The sequence below is a fragment of the Aphelocoma coerulescens genome, unplaced genomic scaffold (genome assembly GCF_041296385.1).
Source record: "Aphelocoma coerulescens isolate FSJ_1873_10779 unplaced genomic scaffold, UR_Acoe_1.0 HiC_scaffold_75, whole genome shotgun sequence".
Lineage (NCBI taxonomy): Eukaryota > Metazoa > Chordata > Aves > Passeriformes > Corvidae > Aphelocoma > Aphelocoma coerulescens.
In genome coordinates this window covers 561,062-580,469 of record NW_027184061.1, presented here as the reverse complement: position 1 = coordinate 580,469, position 19,408 = coordinate 561,062, and the positions used below count along the sequence as shown (strand labels likewise).

At 55.9% G+C, this 19,408-nt stretch overlaps 1 protein-coding gene and 2 pseudogenes across 1 annotated transcript in view; 1 reads left to right on the top strand and 2 right to left on the bottom strand.

Annotated features, from left to right (window-relative positions):
• The window catches only part of LOC138102437 (uncharacterized), a 705,988-nt pseudogene extending 698,395 nt beyond the window's left edge, over nt 1–7,593 (bottom strand).
• A 1,167-nt stretch (nt 7,594–8,760) lies between these two features.
• LOC138102425 (class II histocompatibility antigen, B-L beta chain-like) lies at nt 8,761–10,523 on the top strand (annotated as a pseudogene).
• A 3,613-nt stretch (nt 10,524–14,136) lies between these two features.
• The window catches only part of LOC138102424 (uncharacterized), a gene marked incomplete at both ends in the record, with an annotated part of 102,109 nt that continues 96,837 nt past the window's right edge, over nt 14,137–19,408 (bottom strand). Inside the window, 2 exons of the mRNA XM_069000135.1 lie at nt 14,137–14,188; nt 14,273–14,572. Of these exons, the coding sequence (XP_068856236.1) occupies nt 14,137–14,188; nt 14,273–14,572 (352 nt within the window). The remainder of the gene's footprint in view (nt 14,189–14,272; nt 14,573–19,408) is intronic.

Below are 19,408 nucleotides of genomic sequence, written 5' to 3'. Positions count from 1 at the left end.
ACACACATACATACATATATATATATATATATATATATATACAATGAAACCCTACACACCGTTCTCACCTAAGATTAGGTCTCCCTGTGGTACACAACGGGTTTCCCCATCTTTTTGCATTATCCACCAAGTGCAACCAGGTCCTTGAGCAAAGACAATCCCACGGATGGGTTTGCCTTTGCCTGAGGTAGGATTAATCCAAACAGTCTTTCCTAAAATACCTCTCAGGTGTACCACAGGGACTCCATCTCCATCCACTGTGTGCAAGGGTTCAGACTCGGCAGGACCAGCTCGATTGATGGACCCTCGGGTATTGACCATCCAGGTGGCCTTCGCTAAGTTCACTTCCCAATTTTTGAAGGTCCCCCCACCAAGTGCCTTTAGGGTGGTTTTAAGTAGTCCATTGCAGCATTCAACTTTTCCGGCAGCTGGTGCATGATAAGGAATGTGATATATCCATTCGATACCATGTTCTCTGGCCCAGGTGTTGATGAGGCTGTTCTTAAAATGAGTCCCGTTGTCTGACTCGATCCTGTCGGGGGTGCCATGTCTCCACAGGACTTGCTTTTCCAGGCCCAAGATGGTGTTCCGGGCTGTAGCATGAGGCACAGGGTAGGTCTCCAGCCATCCAGTGGTTGCTTCAACCATGGTCAACACGTAGCGCTTGCCTTGGCGGGTTTGGGGAAGGGTGATGTAATCAACTTGCCAGGCTTCCCCATACCTGTACTTTGACCATCGTCCACCGTACCACAGAGGCTTCACCCGCTTGGCCTGTTTGATTGCAGCACAGGTCTCACAACTGTGGATGACCTGTGAGATGCTGTCCATGGTAAGGTCCACCCCTCGGTCACAGGCCCATCGGTATGTTGCATCTCTCCCCTGATGACAAGAGGCATCATGGGCCCAACGAGCTAGGAATAATTCTCCCTTGTGCTGCCAGTCCAGATCCACCTGTGATACTTTCACCTTGGCAGCTCGGTCCACCTGCTCGTTGTTGCGATGTTCTTCATTAGCCCGACTCTTGGGTACGTGCGCATCCATGTGTCGAACCTTCACGGTCAGCTTCTCTACTCGGGCGGCGATGTCCTGCCAAATCTCAGCGGCCCAGATGGGTTTCCCTCTGCGCTGCCAGTTGGCTTTTCTCCAGCGAACCAGCCATCCCCACAGAGCATTAGCTACCATCCACGAGTCGGTGTAGAGATAGAGCCTCGGCCACTTCTCTCGTTCAGCAATATCCAAAGCCAGCTGGACGGCTTTAAGCTCTGCAACCTGACTCGATCCACCTTGTCCCTCGGTAGCTTGTGCAACTTGCCGTGTGGGGCTCCATACTGCAGCTTTCCACTTCCTGTTAGTGCCTACAATTCGGCAGGAACCATCAGTGAAGAGGGCATAACGTCTTTCAGTCTCCGGTAGCTCATTATATGGTGGGGCTTCCTCAGCACGAGTCACTTGCTCTTCCTCTTCTTCAGAAGATAATCCAAAAGTCTCACCTTCAGGCCAGTTTGTTATAATTTCCAGAATCCCAGGGCGATTCGGGTTTCCAATATGGGCACGCTGTGTGATGAGAGCAATCCATTTGCTCCATGTGGTGTCAGTGGCGTGATGCGTGGAAGGAACCTTTCCCTTGAACATCCACCCCAGCACTGGTAGTCGGGGTGCCAGGAGGAGTTGGGCCTCTGTGCCGATTACCTCCGAGGCAGCTTGGACTCCTTCATAGGCGGCCAAGATTTCCTTCTCTGTGGGAGTGTAGTTAGCTTCAGATCCTCTGTAGCTTCGGCTCCAGAATCCCAGTGGTCGGCCCCGAGTCTCACCAGGCACCTTCTGCCAGAGGCTCCAGGACAGACCATGGCTCCCGGCTGCAGAGTAGAGCACGTTCTTCACCTCTGGTCCTGTCCTGACTGGGCCAAGGGCTACCGCATGAGCGATTTCCTGTTTGATCTGGGCGAAGGCTTGCTGCTGTTCAGGGCCCCAGTGGAAATCGTTCTTCTTGCGGGTAACCAGGTAGAGAGGGCTCACAATCTGGCTGTACTCAGGAATGTGCATTCTCCAAAAACCTATGGCGCCTAGGAAAGCTTGTGTTTCCTTCTTGCTGGTCGGTGGAGACATCGCAGTGATCTTGTTGACGACCTCGGTGGGAATCTGACGTCGTCCATCTTGCCACTTTACTCCCAGGAACTGGATCTCTTGGGCAGGTCCCTTGACTTTGCTCTTTTGATGGCAAAGCCAGCTTCCAGGAGAATCTGGATGATTTTCTCTCCTTTCTCAAATACTTCCTTTGCTGTGTTTCCCCACACGATGATGTCGTCGATGTATTGCAGATGTTCTGGGGCCTCACCCTTTTCCAGTGCAGTCTGGATCAATCCATGGCAAATGGTGGGACTGTGCTTCCACCCCTGGGGCAGTCGGTTCCAGGTGTATTGCACACCCCTCCAAGTGAAAGCAAACTGGGGCCTGCATTCTGCTGCCAAAGGAATGGAGAAGAAGGCATTGGCAATGTCAATAGTGGAGTACCACTTCGCTGCTTTGGACTCCAGCTCGTACTGAAGTTCCAACATGTCCGGCACAGCAGCACTCAACGGTGGTGTGACTTCATTCAGGCCACGGTAATCCACCGTCAGTCTCCATTCTCCGTTGGACTTACACACTGGCCATATAGGGCTGTTGAAAGGTGAATGGGCCTTGCTGACCACCCCTTGGCTCTGCAGTTTACGAATCATCTCATGGACGGGAACCACAGAGTCTCTGTCTGTGCGGTATTGCCGACGGTGTACTGTTGCTGTGGCGATTGGTACCTGTTGTTCTTCAACTCTTAGCAGTCCCACGGCAGACGGGTCATCTGAGAGGCCAGGCAATGTACTCAGTTGTCTGATATCTTCTGTCTCCACAGCAGCTATCCCAAAAGCCCAACGATGTCCTTTTGGGTCCTTGAAATATCCATTTCTGAGATAGTCTATGCCGAGAGTGCACGGGGCCTCCGGGCCAGTCACGATGGGGTGTTTCTGCCACTCGTTCCCAGTTAAACTCACTTCAGCTTCCAGTACAGTCAGCTGCTGGGATCCTCCTGTCACCCCACAAATGGAAATGGGTTCTGCTCCCACATACCTTGATGGCATCAGAGTACATTGAGCGCCTGTGTCAACCAAAGCCGTGTATTTTTGTGGGTCAGCTGTGCCAGGCCATCGGACCCACACAGTCCAAAAGACCCGATTATCCCTTTCCTCTACCTGGCTAGAGGCAGGGCCCCTCTATTCCTGGTTCTGGTGCATGTTGCTCCCTTCCGGTGAATATGTTCCTGAGGTCCCTTCAAGAGGATCAGTCATACTATCATTCTGGTATCGTCTGGAGTTCTGTGTGTGAGAGACCGGAGCAATGTTGACTCTAGATGCGCTTCTTGTGGTAGTTGTCCCTCTTTTTAGTTCACGTACCCTGGCTGCTAAGGAGGAGGTGGGTTTTCCATGCCACTTACTCATGTCTTCTCCATGTTCCTGAAGGAAAAACCAGAGATTACCTCGTGGGGTGTATCCTCTCTCCCTGGTTGGGGGACGCCGGCTCCTTATGGCAGAGACTCTTGATGGTTCTGGCGAGATCTGGTAAATCTCTTCCTTAAGTTCCTTTTTCAATTTCTGATGGCCTTCTTCAATCAAACTCCGGACTTGCTCAGCTGAAAGACTTGTTTCCACGGATGAGACATGGGTGCGAAATGGGGCTGTGACGGTGTCCTCGTAAATCCTCAGTTTGTTCACCAAGACGCCCACCCTGTCCTCGCCTTCCCTCCATTGCAGCGTTGCCAGGTAACGGGAGTACATCTCTGGTCCAAGGCGTGCGAACCTCAACCACATCTGTGACGTGCACTGGACACCATCTGGGCTCTTAGGAAATCTCTCGTCTTCTGAGAAAATGATCTCCAGCACAGCCAATTCCCTCAGGCACCGGATACCTTGTTCCATTGTGCTCCATTTCCCTTGGTGCACCTGGAGGTCTTCTTTACAAAGGTACCTGTCCCTGACACTTGTAAGCAGTCGCCGCCAGAGGCTGAGAGTTTCTTGGGTTCTCCCGATCCCCTGGTCAATGACCACATCCCGGGACAGAGATCCCAGCTGCCTGGCCTCACTTCCGTCCAGAATGGTGTCATTGGCTGCAGCATCCCAAATGCGGAGCAGCCAGGTCAGGATGGACTCGTTTGTCTGGCGTGTGAATTCCCTCCGCAGGTCACGCAGCTCACCCAGGGATAGTGACCGAGTGATGATCTCTGGCTCTGCCTCTTCTGCTGGGTGTGAAGGTCCTGCTGCATCCTCATCAGTCACTATGCGGACTGACTTGCTTTTTGATTTCTTCTTCTGCACGGGGGCAACTGCAATCGGTTTGGGCTGTTCTGGTTCAGTGGTGGCTTGCATGGGGACGCTGACAGTGCTTTTGGTTCCTTTCTCCTCTGAGTCAGTCTGCGTAGTCATGGACGCTGTTGTTTTGTATTTGGTTCCTTTCTCCTCTGTGATAGTCTGTGTAGAGATGGACGCTGTTGCTTTGCATTTGGTTTCTTTCTCCTCTGTGTCAGTCTGCGGCTGCGGTTGCTTTGCTTTTGGTTCCTTTCTGTGTGGCAGTCTGTGTAGACATGGTATTTGCTGCTTTGCTCCTTTTTACCTCCTCCTCAAGCAGACGTTGCACCACACTAAGTAGCGTTCTGTTTCTAAGCATGGTGTACACAATGCAGGCCATAGAGAAAAAAGAGAATAGAACTGACAAGAAGATTATACCATCCTTAACATCCAGAGGGAACTCAATATTTTCAAAAACTGCTGTGCCTGGCCTGAAAGGCTGGAAGAAACCACTCTCTACTCCTCCCACCAGGGGCTGGGTGCGATTGTTGAAGAGATCCCAGACAGAGGAGCCCAGACTAGGACAGCCAAACAAAACTGAGTATATATTCCGAATGGTATTCATTGCCTCGCAGGTTATTATGCTATAGACATAATAAACCAATAAAGCAATTCTCATACCAGTCCCTGGTTTTAACAGGAGTAACACAACAGGCAGGTAGTTCCCCATGTGAGGAAAAATATAGAGAGCAAGATACAGAACCCATGCAGACAAGCTGAGCACCATGGTGAATAGGTTTCTGATTGTAATTCTGACTTTCTCTCAGAGCAGGCCCCACCTTGGGCGCCAAATTATGTACTAGTTTGAAAACAAACCAGTGAGAGGCACCAAGTCAGAATAACAATTTAATGGAAATTAAAGAAAAGGAAAAGAAAGTAAAAGAAAACACTGACAGAGTCAAGATACAACCTGAGTCCCTATTCGGCAGGGTAGTGGTAGCAGTCTGGTGGAATGGTGGCTGCAATCCTCTGAAGTGGTGATCCTGTAGTAGAAGGGGTCTGCTCTTCCTCAGAAAATCCAGCGGTGGCTGTGTAGCTCCTGTCCTCTGGAAATCCAGTGGAGTCCCCCCTTTGGTGCTCAGAGTCCCAGTTATATCCACGATGGGATGCTTGGTTCCTCCCTCTGGGTGGAGCATCTCACAATGGGGTAATGAGTCATGAGGCCAAGTGTTGATTAGGCTCGTTAACAGAAGATAGTCTGGAGGGAGTTATCTCTGAGTCATGGGGCAGGACAATGATGGGCCATTAACAGAAAGATAGTCTGGGGGGAGGAGGTAAGGAAACACTGCCCCACCTGATTTCAACAGCTCATGAGGATGGTAATAGAATACCCCTCAACCCAGGACACTTTCTTACCACATAGATTCCTCCTGCTGCTGTTTGCCTTAACCATATTCCTGCACACTCCCTTCAACCAATCCCTTCCCAGCACACCAACACCATCCGTCCCCTGTTGCTGAGACCCCTTCTCGACTTCCCTCTTTTCCCCTGCTGGGTGTCCATGTCCTTAATTAGCTCTGGGAGAACGTGCAAACTGCCTCAGCATTGTCCCCTTTTGTATAGGAAACGATGTCCATGGTTCTGTTCCGGCTTTGTTGTTGTTCTGGAAGTTGAGGAATTGAGCAGGAGCTTGGCTGAGCAGCAGTGTGTGTCAGTCAGTGCCATTTTGGGGAGCTGCTGGTTTGTGCTGTCACTTGCTTGTGTGCAAGTGCGTGTGGCTGTGTCCGAGCAGATTCAGAGCATGTGTTTGTAAGGAGGCGTTGGTGTTGTTGGTTCGCTGGGGGTGCCCGGTTTTCGGGACATCCCCCCTGGAGCAGGGTGTCCCCCCTTGGTGCAGGCGCGGCCCTCAGGCAGCGCTCAGCCAATCAGAAGGCGCGGCGCTGGTGACTCAGCAGTTGCCAGGCAGAGCCGCAGCGCCCGGCGCTCCCCAGCTGGAGCCCACGTGTGGCCCGGCCTTGGCGCCCCCCGCCAGGGGAATTTGGGGAGGTGGGAGGGGGGGAGCGCCAAGGCCGGGCCGGGCCGTGCTGTGCTGGCAGAAGTGGCTGCGGCGGGGGCCGAGTGCGGGCAGGAGCGGCCGAGAGCCCAGCGCTGCCCCAGCCCGAGCTGCCGCAGCTGCATCGCTGCTCGTGCTGTGCGATCCGAGAGCTCTGGGGGGCAGAGCGAGCCAGGGCTGGGTGCTGGGCCTGGGGGGAGCAGGAGAAAGGCTGGAGGAGCAGGGCTGGAGACCAGAATGGTGAAACGATGGCCGTGGGAGCAGCAGGTGGGATTCTGCAGGAGAAGGAGTAGTGTGAGGAAGAGGAGTGTGAGGAAGAGTAGGGACACAAGAGGAGGAGGAGGATCAGGAAGAGGAGGCACCGCAAGGTTCCAGCACTCGCTGTATCTGCAGCCTCCCCCCAGCCCCAGGAGCGTTGCCCCTCCCATCCAGCAGGTGAGCAGGGAGGGGATCCACGATTTTCCCGTGAGTGAATCTTGGTGTTTCTGAGGTTTATTGGGTTCCATGTTGGTGCTTTGGTATTTTTGTGGGGGCTGAATGTTTATATTTTGGAGGAGTTTTTGTCTGAATCTTGATGTTTTGGGAGTTTTTGGTCTGTGTCTTAATGTCTGGGGGACTTTTGGGCTGAGTCTCTGTGTTTTTGAGATTTTTACAGACACAAGATGCCTGGTGATGGACTTGGGGAGGAGGAACCCCCAGCCCATGGCGCTCACCCCTTGTTTTTTCCCCAATCCAGGATTTGTCATTCCCAAGGCGTGGCCGGATGGAGGAGGAGGAAAAGCCCCGGAGATGCCGCACGAGGAGGGGCTGCAAACGCAGCCCAGAGAGATCCAAGGAGGAAAGAGCCCCCCTGTGCCGGGAAGGCAGCCGGAGATCCAGGGGGAGCTCGGAGCTGGGGGAGAAGCCTCAGGGTGGGGAGAAGCCCCACAAGTGCTTGGAATGTGGGATGGGCTTCAGCTGGAGTTCCAGCCTGATCAGGCACCAGAGGATCCACACTGGGGAGAGGCCCTATGAGTGTGGGGAATGTGGGAAGGGCTTCACCAGGAGCTCCGAGCTGCTCCAGCACCAGGTGATCCACACCGGGGAACGGCCCTATGAGTGCTTGCAGTGTGGGAAGAGCTTTGGCTGGAGCTCCAGCCTGTGGACACACCAGCGCACCCACACTGGGGAGAGGCCCTGCGAGTGTTCTGAGTGCGGGAAGAGCTTCGTGCGCTGCTCCAGCTCCATCCCCCGTGGGAGGATCGGCGTTGGATGATCCCCAGTGACCCCCATGGGGCAGAGCCCTGGTGACCCCCGTTCCGGGTGATCCGCGCTGGGTGGGGGGAAGGTGTTGGAGAGATTTCTTTGCCTTCTCCTTGTGCTGCTGGGATTTGGTTGGGAATAAATTCCCTCCCTGTGCCCAGGCTGGGTCTGTTGTGCCCATGCCGGTGCTCGGGGCGGGATCTCTCCTGCCCCTTCTCTCAGATCCTGGGCCTTTCCTTGTATTTCCTGTCCCTGTGCAGTAGCAGAGGGCAGGGACAGAGCGGTTTTGGTGTCTCCCAGCATCCAGGCAGGGCCAGCCCAGCCCCGGAGGTTGCGAGGGGCATGTGGGCGTCCCCCATTTTCGGGACATCCCTGCTGGAGGAGGGTGTCCCCCCCCCTTGCTGCAGCCCCAGCCCTCAGGCAGCGCTCAACCAAGCAGAGAACGCCCTCAGCTGGGGCCTCGTTTTTGGGCAAAGCTGAGCCCCTGGATATCTCCCTCCCCCTTTTGGAGTGCAGTTGAGCTCCTGGATATCTGGGTCCCCAGTTTTGGGGCTCTACTGGGCTTGCACAGCCTGGTTTTTGGTAGCGGGGTTGGCTCAGAGGTGTCTTCTGAGAGAAGGATCTGGAAGCTTTCTCCATGTCTGGCAGAGCCAATCCCTGGCAGCTCCAAAGATGGAGGTGCCGGATGCAGAGATGCCCCCACAGCCCCTGGGAAGGAGGGAGGGGTGGGGGGAGGCTGTTTTAAGGGTCGTCTTTTCCTTCTCATTCTCCTGCTGTTATTATTTTGGTGTCATCAATTTAATGAATATCTCTAATTAGAGCCTGTTGTACCCGTGCCAGTGTTTGCTGAGGGATCTCTCCCGGTCCTTGTCCCCACCCAGGAACCCTCGGTTCCATTTTCTCTCCCCTGTGGAGCTGCGGGGGGCAGGGACAGAGTGGCTTTGGTGGGTGCCTGGCACCGGGCCAGCGTCACCCCAGGCCATGGGCACCCCTGAGATCCTGCGTCCCTGGGGACACATTTCTGGGCACAACTGAGCTCCCACCTGCCCCACACCCCGAGGTTCCCCCTCCAAAAAACCCCACTGCGAGGTTGCAGCATCCCTAAAGCCCCTCAGCCAATCAAAATCGTGGCCAGCGCTGGCCATGGGGTGAGTGGCGGCAGCTGGGGCCGTACTGGTGGCACTGGTGGTGCTGGGAGCCCCCCCGACTGCGGGCGTGGAGCTCTCAGGTGAGCGGGGGGGGCAGGACCCGATGGGACAGGGGGGGAGAAGGGGAAAAAGGGGTGATGGGACCCCTAAAATGAGTGAGAGGTGGAGGGGACCCTCAAAGGAAGAGCAGGAGGGGGCTGAAGAGTGGGGGAGAAACGGGTGGGAGGGGCTGGGAAAGTGGGGAAAAGTGGAGGATGGGACCCGAAAACTGAGCGGGAGTGGGCTGGGGATTGGGGGATTGTGGGGGAAAAGGGTGGAAAGGGTGAAAAGGGGGGAATGGGAGTCCAAAACTCCTCTGGGGAGCGGCTGGAAATGGCGGGAGAGGGGATGTGAAATAGGGAGAAGGGTGGAAAAGAGGAAGTCAGAGCACGGGCAGGAGGGTCCCGTGGCGGCCGTGGGGCACAGGGGGTGCGGAGCGGGGATCCGGGGTGGCTCCCGGAGCTCTGGGCGTGCTGGGGGCTGCAGGGGGGCACCCCCTGAGCTGTGTCCCACACACACAGGGGTGTTCCAGGGGATGATGAAGTCCGAGTGTCACTTCATTAAGGGCACCGAGCGGGTGAGGTTGGTGCAGAGGAGCATCTGACAGCGGGAGCAGCAACTGCACTCGCCAGCGATGTGGGGCTGTTTGTGGGGGACAGCCCGTGTGGGGAGAAACAGGCGCAGTGCTGGAACAGCCATCCAGCCAGACTGGGGTACAAACGGGCTCTGGCGGACAGGCTCTGCCGGCACCACCGCGACATCGTTGCCCCGTTGCTCGCGGCCCGCAGAGGTGCAGAACGTCGGGCAGAGCGAGTCCCCTCGGGCCCTGCCCTGGGGATGAGCCTGGAGCCCCTCAGCCCCCCTGGTGCCCATCCCCGGGGCCTCTTGTCCTTCCAGGTTCCCCTGAGCTCTCCCAGTCTTTCCCAGTCCATCCCAGTCCATCCCAGTCTCTCCCAGTGCCCCCGCGCGTGTCCATCGCAGCCCTGCGTGGCGCTGACGCCCCTCAGCCAATCAGAGCGCGTCTCTCTGATGACTCATCAGTTGCCAGGCAGACCCGCAGCGCCGAGTGCCCCGTGCTGGACTCGGCCTCCCAGTGCCGCGCGCTCCATTCCCAGTCGCTCCCAGTGCCCTCCCAGTGCCTCCCCAGTGCCCTCAATCCACTCCCCTCTCACGAGGGCAGCTCACTTCTCTCAGAACATCCCAACCCAAAGCTGTCTGTGCTTCTAGGCCGATCTCTTGTCCTGTTTTTCGGTGTTGAGCATTCCATCAAGAGCCACCCTTCTTTTTAACTTTGGCAAAGGGGCTGGGAGAGGGTTTGGGGGATCCTCGCAGGGCAGGGAGCAACTAGGATGGAGTTTGTGGAGTCCTGGAGGAGATGAGAGTGGGTTTGGCATGTGCTGGAAGGTTTAACAGCGTTCTGGACAGATCGTGGATGAAAAAAAGAGGGGTTTAGGGGGTCCTGATGGCTCTCTGGGGGGTTTTTGAGAGGTCCTGACCCCTGCGGACCCCCGACAGATGCCAGTGGACACTGCCTGAAGCAAGATTCTGACAGGGATCGGGGACTTCGTGTTGGGCTTCATCTTCCTGGCGCTGGGGCTTGGCTTTCACTTGCTCGAGAAGGTGACGGGGGATCCCGGGAATCGCATCCCCCCTCCCCCAGAGAGTGTGTGCCCCTCCAGGCCCCCCAGCCCGGTGTCACCCCCTTTGCTCTGCCCACAGAGCTCCTGAGCCGCCGGCAGCCGCAGCCCCTCCCCGTGGCCTCGGGCCCGGCCGGGACCCCCCGCTCCATCCCCGCGCTGATTTTGGGGGAGTCTTGTGTCCCCCCAGCCCCGCTGCCACTCTGCCCCCACCCGGCTGCTCCCAGTGTTCCCAGTAAAGCTTCCCAGTTCGTGCTGATCCCGTTTATTGAGGGGCACTGGGGAGGGACTCTGGAGAACCCCACGGGGGGGCCGAAATTGGGGGGGCAAAACCGGCCCTGGGATGGATCAGGAATGGGAACCCCCGTGTGTCCCCCCGTGTCACCCCGCTCTGGCTGCTGGGAGCCCCCGGCTGCGGGTGAGGAGCTCTTGGGTGAGTGGGGAGGGGTGCAGGGACAATGGGAAAGGTGTCTGAGAGGGGGATAAGGGCCGGGGGACAGCATGAGAGTCCCTTCATGTCCCCATCACTTGATCTCTTGAGCTGTTCCCTGGGGCTCTCGGGGGACAGAACCTCACGGGGGTGGTCCCCAAACCCCTGTCCCTCCCTGGGAGTCTCATGGGGGGTTCCTCCCCACCCAGCAGCTGGTGCTGAGGCGGCCTTGGGGCAGAGAGGGGTGGGAAAGGGGTGTCCAGGGGGGTCCCTTGAGCTCCCAACCTGCTGTGGAGTGCTGGGGGCTGCTGGAGGGGGGCACCCCCTGACCTGTCTCCCACACAGGTGTGTTCCATTCCTGGGGAAAAGCCCACTGGCACTTCCTTGATGACAACAACTGGGTGAAGTTCATGGACAGGAACATCTACAACTGGGAGCAGTTTGGGCACAGGGGATACCCCAAAATTTGGAGGTGGGATGGAGTTGTTTTGAGGTGGAATTGAGCCGTTTGCAGTGGGATGGAGTCGCTGTGAGGCGCCTTCGATCCCTCTCGGCTTTTGGGGTGCAGAGCTGTGAGGGACTGAAATGTTCCGGGTTAGTGGCTCAAACCATTGGCCACCGGCAGCAGCAGCGGGGCCTTTGCTGGCCGTGGGCACAGGGAGCGCCCGGGGGCACAGGGGGGGAACACCCAGCCCGGAGGGGCCGAGCCGGGCCTGGAGCCAGGGAAGGGCAGAGGCCGATGGGAAGCAGATCCGGCCAGGTGGGACAGGGCTTTGGAGCAGGGCAGCGCCCTCCCTTACACAACTGGCCCAGCTCTGGGAACCCGCCCAGGCCAGGCCCGGGACATGCACACAGAGGCCTGGAGGTTGCCATCCCTTCGCATGGGCCATGCCTGGCTCAGCTGCGCTGCCAGGAGGGGCAGGGCCATGTCTTAGAAGGGGCCATAAACCATCAGAGCCCCCAGAGTGCCCCGGGATCCACAGTGTGACATCGGACACTGCAAAACTGCCCCGGGGGAGGTACCTGGGTGTTCACCCAAACCTGAACCTGTATTAACCCACGGAACTGGGAGTTTCCGGGGCTTCCCCAGCCCCCACGGGATCCAGCCTGGGACCATCACTTACACCAAGGACAGCGACATTGGAACAACCAAAACCAAAAGTTTTGTTGCTGATCCAGGGCTGCTGACTGTGTATCCTTCTACTCTCCTACTTTCTTGGCCCTTATACGTTTCCTAAGTGTTACTTTTATGCTTTTAATATTACTGGAGGTGGTAACCAAAAGGGCTCCAAACCCCCTTCACACAGCAACCAAACTGCTCTGAAATAAACCCTACAGAGATATATTTATAAACACAGATCTTTCACTGTTGTTTCACTCTCATCTGCCCCAGGGGAGCCATGAACCAGACCCTGGGTTACCCTCGCCTTCAGGGGCGGGGCGGAACAGGAGCCGGACACGGGGGAAGCTTCTGGAAGCTGCTGACGGAAGCCACCCCTGGAGGCCCCCCATTTCCAAAGCCTGGCCATGCAAACCCAGGACACTGGATCCAAACATGGATCACTCAGACGGGGGGCACCAGGGCTCTGCCTGTCGTGGTTTGACGCAGCTGAGCATCAAGCACACAAAATCTGCTTTTTTTCATAAGGGGAAAATAAGAAAATATTGAGGAAAACTAGAGGCCTGCAAGGCAGAACAGGTTCAAACTTAAACAGTTGCTGTACAAAGAAAAAGTTTATTACCAACAGAATTAAAAGTAAAAAGAAATAACAAGAAATTCAAGCAAACCTCCCCTCTCTTCCAGCACTTCCCTCCTTTTACCCAACTCGCAGAAAAGAAGCAGAACATGGGATTTTAGTCAGTGTTGCAGTTCTTGAAGAGTCTCTTTGTTATGCTTAAGGAAAAAAGGGTTTTCTTCTGCATCACGTGGTTCCCAAAGTGCCAGCAACAGCAGACCCACCCGGAAAGAAACAATCTGCTGTGGTGTAAAACATCTCTGCCCTGAAAAATCTCACCGTTCCTTCACACTGCCAGACATGGGCCTTCACATGGGGTTATTAATCTTTTCAAGGATGAATTACTTTGGCCTGAACACAAAGGGTTTTTTTTTTATGGTGACAGGAAGTCTCTAAAAGCCTCTCAATACTTCTATATAGCCTGGCACAGGCACTTTTCATAAATTTCATGGGCCACGGGTGAACTTTCCATCCCTCCAAGTACTCCAAATGGATCAAAGAGACAAACAGTTTGTGATATTACAGTTTCTTACCACGGCCTGCAGGAAGTTTTTTAAGCTGCGCGCGAGAATCGCGGCACCGCCCTCTTTTCTCCCGTCGCCATTTCCAGCTCCGTCCCACAGGACTCACTTTCTCTTCTCTCTGGCTCCAAAGCCGCCACGTTGAAGAGTGTTCTTGTTCGGGCTCTACGGTGGAGAAAGCCTGGCTCCCTTTGTGCTGCTGGCTGCGTGGTGTCCTCTTCAGTTCAGCGCGGAGTGTGCTGGCTGCAGACAGGAGGCTCCGCCGGCTCCCGCTGGCTCCGCCGGCCCCGCGTGGAGAGGAGAGGGACCCGCCGGTGCCAGGGAGCCGCGCCGGATGGGTTTAGCTGTGTGGCACTCCATGGCTGGCTTTAGCTGCCTGCGGCTCTGGGACAGTTCCCCCCCAGCAGTGACACAGGGTCTGTGCTGCGGCGTTGGGAAAGGAGGGGGTGCAGGGGCCCTGACCCGGCGGGGCCCGGAGCCTCCAAGGCCCCCCCACCTTCCGGCAGGAGAGCTGGAACAAAAGGAATTCCCCCCTTTCCGTGTGTTTAAATAAGCAAACGGAGGACCCCCAGAAGACCCTCACAACCCCTGGGACTAAGCTGGCCTTTACTGGATGCCGGGAGACACCAAAACCGCTCTGTCCCTGCCCTCTGCTACTGCACAGGGACAGGAAATACAAGGAAAGGCCCAGGAGTCAAGAGAAGGACCGGGAGAGATCCCGCCCCGAGCACCGGCATGGGCACAACAGAGCCAGCCTGGGCACAGGGAGGGAATTTATTACCAACCAAATCCCAGCAGCACAAGGAGAAGGCAAAGAAATCTCTCCAACACCTTCCCCCCACCCAGCGCGGATCACCCGGAACGGGGGTCACCAGGGCTCTGCCCCACGGGGGTCACTGGGGATCATCCAACGCCGATCCTCCCACGGGGGATGGAGCTGGAGCAGCGCACGAAGCTCTTCCCGCACTCGGGGCACTCGCAGGGCTTCCCTTAGCGGTGCCTCCGTTGGTGTTGGGTCAAGTTTGAGCTCTGTGAGAAGCTCTGCCCACACTGGGGACACTCGTAGGGCCTCTCCCCGGTGTGGATGCGCTGGTGGGTGATGAGGTGGGAGTTGCGTTTGAAGCCCTTCCTGCACTTGGGGCAGCGGAAGGGCCTCTCATCCGTGTGAATGTGCTGATGTCTGAGGAGACTGGAGCTCCTCTGAAACCTCTTTCCACACTCAGAACACTCGTAGGGCCTCTCCCCAGTGTGGATGAGCTGGTGTACCCTCAGGCTGGAGCTCCACCCGAAGCTCTTCCCACAATCCAAGCACTCATAGGGTCGTTCCCCAGTGTGGATCACCTGGTGCTGGATCAGGTGGGAGATGCTGATGAAGCCCTTCCCACATTCCCCACACTCATAGGGCCTCTCCCCAGTGTGGATACTCAGGTGCCTGATCAAGTAGGAGTTCCATCTGAAGCCCATCCCACATTCCAAGCACTTGTGGGGCTTCTCCCCACCCTGAGGCTTCTCCCCCAGCTCTGAGCTCCCCCTGGATCTCCGGCCGCCTTCCTGGCACAGGGGGGCTCTTTCCTCCTTGGATCTCTCTGGGCTGCGTTTGCAGCCCCTCCTCGTGCGGCATCTCCGGGGCTTTTCCTCCTCCTCCATCCGGCCACGCCTTGGGAATGACAAATCCTGGATTGGGGAAAAAACAAGGGGTGAGCGCCATGGGCTGGGGGTTCCTCCTGCCCAAGTCCATCACCGGGCATCTTGTGTCTGTAAAAATCTCAAAAACACAGAGACTCAGCCCAAAAGTCCCCCAGACATTAAGACGCAGACCAAAAACTCCCAAAACATCAAGATTCAGACAAAAACTCCTCCAAAATATAAACATTCAGCCCCCACCAAAAAAAAAAACAAAGCACCAACATGGAAACCAAGAAACCTCAGAAACACCAAGATTCACCCACGGGAAAATCGTGGATCCCCCTCCCTGCTCACCTGCTGGATGGGAGGGGCAACGCTCCTGGGGCTGGGGGGAGGCTGCAGATACAGCGAGTGATGGAACCTTGCGGTGCCTCCTCTTCCTGATCCTCCTCCTCCTCCTGTATCCCTACTCTTCCTCATATGCCTCTTCCTCACACTACTCCTTCTCCTGCAGAATCCCACCTGCTGCTCCCACGGGCATCGTTTCACCATTCTGGTCTCCAGCCCTGCTCCTCCAGCCTTTCTCCTGCTCCCCCCAGGCCCAGCACCCAGCCCTGGCTCGCTCTGCCCCCCAGAGCTCTCGGATCGCACAGCACGAGCAGCGATGCAGCTGCGGCAGCTCGGGCTGGGGCAGCGCTGGGCTCTCGGCCGCTCCTGCCCGCACTCGGCCCCCGCCGCAGCCACTTCTGCCAGCACAGCACGGCCCGGCCCGGCCTTGGCGCTCCCCCCCTCCCACCTCCCCAAATTCCCCTGGCGGGGGGCGCCAAGGCCGGGCCACACGTGGGCTCCAGCTGGGGAGCGCCGGGCGCTGCGGCTCTGCCTGGCAACTGCTGAGTCACCAGCGCCGCGCCTTCTGATTGGCTGAGCGCTGCCTGAGGGCCGCGCCTGCACCAAGGGGGGACACCCTGCTCCAGGGGGGATGTCCCGAAAACCGGGCACCCCCAGCGAACCAACAACACCAACGCCTCCTTACAAACACATCCTCTGAATCTGCTCGGACACAGCCACACGCACTTGCACACAAGCAAGTGACGGCACAAACCAGCAGCTCCACAAAATGGCACTGACTGACACACACTGCTGCTCAGCCAAGCTCCTGCTCAATTCCTCAACTTCCAGAACAACAACAAAGCCTGAACAGAACCATGGACATCGTTTCCTATACAAAAGGGGACAATGCTGAGGCAGTTTGCACATTCTCCCAGAGCTAATTAAGGACATGGACACCCAGCAGGGGTAAAAAGGGAAGTTGAGAAGGGGTCTCAGCAACAGGGGACGGATGGTGTTGGTGTGCTGGGAAGGGATTGGTTGAAGGGAGTGTGCAGGAATATGGTTAAGGCAAACAGCAGCAGGAGGAATCTATGTAGTAAGAAAGGAAAAGGAAGATGGAAAAGAGGAGGAAGAGAAAAAAGGGAGGACTGGGATGCTTTTCAGCACCATCTCATCCTCAAAATTTGCAAGCTGATCCAGATCTTTTGTATCCCTGGTCTCCATGACAGGGAAACAAAGAAGTTCAGGATTTCAGGGGGTTTCTCTGTGGTGGGGAGCTGCAGGACAGGGCAGCACGGGCTGGGGGCCTGTGGGGAGCTGTGGGGCAGGGCCGGGGCTGTGGGGCAGCCGGGGCTCAGCGCCGGGCACTGCCTGACCCCAACACCCCCCGGGCAGGGCCTGCAGTGGCCCCCGGCCCCCAGGAGGCTGCGGGATGTGGAAGGATCAGGATTTTCTTTCATTGATCTTGTTTGGGTCACTGGAGAAACGAATGATTTTGCAGAAAGCTCAGCAGCTGTCAGAGGATGAGCACCCACAGGCACTGAGGGGGCTGCAGGAGAGGCACAAGAAGCCCCTGCAGCACTTGGCCAGAAAGGCTCAGCAGGGCAATGCAAGAAGGGATGAGCAAAAGGCCAAGGTGAAGGCAAAGGCCATGGCAGAGTTTCTACAGCCCCCCAGGGATGAACCGCAGGGCCCAAGGGGGCCCCAGCACCCAGGGGACGGCGGCGGCCACAAGCACCTGGCACAGGCATTGCCCTCCTCGGCACGGCAGAGCCCACCCAAACAGCCCCTGGCAAGGAATCAGGGGTCCATCTGCAGGCCAGAAGGACACTGCAAGCACAGACAGCAGCACCCTCAGCACCAGCAAGTCCACCCCACATGGACATGGATTGTCAGGGCTGGCAGAGCTCCCAGCAGACCAGGGACCCACCGCACCAGAGCCCTTGAGAACATTCAGGGCGTGTCTGGATCGAGACGAGGCCGCTCCTGATGGACACAGGGGCCTCTCGATCCACTCCGAATCTGACACCTAAGGGGGGAAATTGTCAAGAAGTTCTTTCATTATTCAGGCAATAAGTGGGAAAGATGAGCAGGGGTGTTTTAGTCAACCACTATCAGTAGATGTGGGGGATGGGTTTGAAGCACATAAATTTCTGTTTGTTCCTAATTGTGACTGCAATTTACTGGATTTGGTGGCTGAAGTGGGAATGCAAATTCATATTGTCAAAGGAGATACAGAGGCTAATGCTGCTGGACCTTTGTGTCAAATGTCTGCGGAGGCCTCTGCTGAAGGGAACCCAGAAGTGTGGGCAGCCCCAGGGAAATAGGGAAAATCAGATATGGAGCCTCTCCAAATTCCTCTGAAGCATCCAGGACAAGTGGTGTCTAAAAGCAATACCCTGTTCCAAGGGAGGCAAGGAAGGGGTTACAGCCTCTTACTGAGTCCCTGCTGCTAAAGGCAGCGCTTCTGGAGCCAGGCATCTCTCCCTACAACTCTCCTCTCCTGCCAGGCAAGAAACCCCATCATGGACACCAGAAGGAAAGCACAATTTTCAAGGCTTCAAAAGCAGATTAACTGAGCCTCCTGCCCTGGCCCTCCCAGACAGGGAAAAACCATTTGAATTGCATGTGGATGTTAATCAGGGCCATGCCAAAGGAACTCCTGGGCTCAAATGTTTCACCCAGTGGCCAGAGAGTGGCCTCATTGTCTGCAGAATTGTGCAGCCCCGGCTTTAATGGGAACTGAGGCCTGAAAACTGACAGCAGCAGAATCTCGGATTGTTCAAGCCTGGCATCAAGGTAAAGCTTTGTTAACCAAAGGAGCCTCTAAATGGATGAGCAGCGCTGGGTTCTTACAGAATGAAACTTGTTGGATAGAACAGGAGGATTCAGAGTTGAGGACAGGGCAAGGGTTGAACCCAGCCTCCTGTTTGAACGGCCCTGGACATGGGGCTGGCAAGAAACCCATGGCTGCAGTCAAGTGACAGAGCTCCAGAGCCGGCCTAGGAGAGATTTACCAGACATTCCCTGGCCTGAGGGAGAAAATGTGTTTAGGGATGGGTCTGCAAGGGCAGCAGAAGGGAAAAGAGTGACAAGACACGCTGCTCTTAAGGAAAGGGAAGGAGACAAAGCGCAGCTCAGCGCCCGCATGCTCAGCTCAAAGGGCCGAGCTGGGGGTGCCTGGAAGAGCCTGGCACTGAAATGCCCTGAGCAGGAAGGCTTCAATATCTTCTGCTAACAGCATGGCAGCTCACAGCGGGGCAGAAGCATTTCCAACTGCTTCAGCAATCCCTGCCTCAGTTCTTAAGGCATGTTTGGAACAAACAATTCCAAGATATGGGATTGTGGAAGCAATGGACTCAGACAGGGGAACTCATTTTACAGGAAAGATCCTTCAGGCTGTTCTGGCTGCTTCAGGAACACAGTGGGACCTCCAAACGCCCTGGCACCCCCAGAGTTCGGGTCGGGTGGAAAGAATGAATGGGGAAATAAAGAGACACCTTCTGAAACTGCTGGGAGAAACCAAGATGCCACGGGTACGGCTGCTGCCATTGGCTTTGGCAGGAAGAAGAGCCAGACCCAGGGCAGATATTCAATTATCTCCCTGGAATCCATGTTGGGAATTCCTCACCCTGGTGTGATAAATGTGTGAATGATAAATGTTGTCTTTTGCATATATGATTCAAACATTTAGAAGTGATGATGGATTATGTAGAAATAGTGTTAAGGTAGGAACAAGATTAAGGTAAATTGTAACTTTGAAATAGTTGTAATATGTTAAGAAATGTATTAATAAACACACGGTAATAAATGTCTTTTGAGCTGAGAAACTACAGAGCCCGGAACCAAGACATCTTAGAGAAACAAAGAAGATAAACCGCATGCATCCCAGGAAGATTGTTACCTCATCAGAGCTCACACCGCCCAAGGGAACTGGCAGCTGCAAATGAGGCTGGAGACTGCGGAGGCACCGGAGAGAGGGGGCCTGTCTGCAGTTCTGAAGCGATCCAGAGGACGGAGGCGGTGTCCTGCTGGGGGAAGGGGCAGAAACGGGACAGGGGGAAAGGGGAGGGAAGTGTAAATTCCTTTCTGGGTTAATGAATATGTAACAGTTCAGGAGAGTACTTAAGCCCACAGTAAAATGAATGGAGGGCGCCTCTGGCAACATTGCCAAGCGCCCCAGGCTGTGATTTGCCTTTGTTCTACCAATAAATGTTCAATGTTATATTGCTAAAAACTTAGCTTCTGTATTCATTTTCTTCAGCCTTGATCCTCATACACTTAAAAGGTTGTTGGAGAGTTTTTGTCCTTCCCACAGTTTTGGTGACAAGAT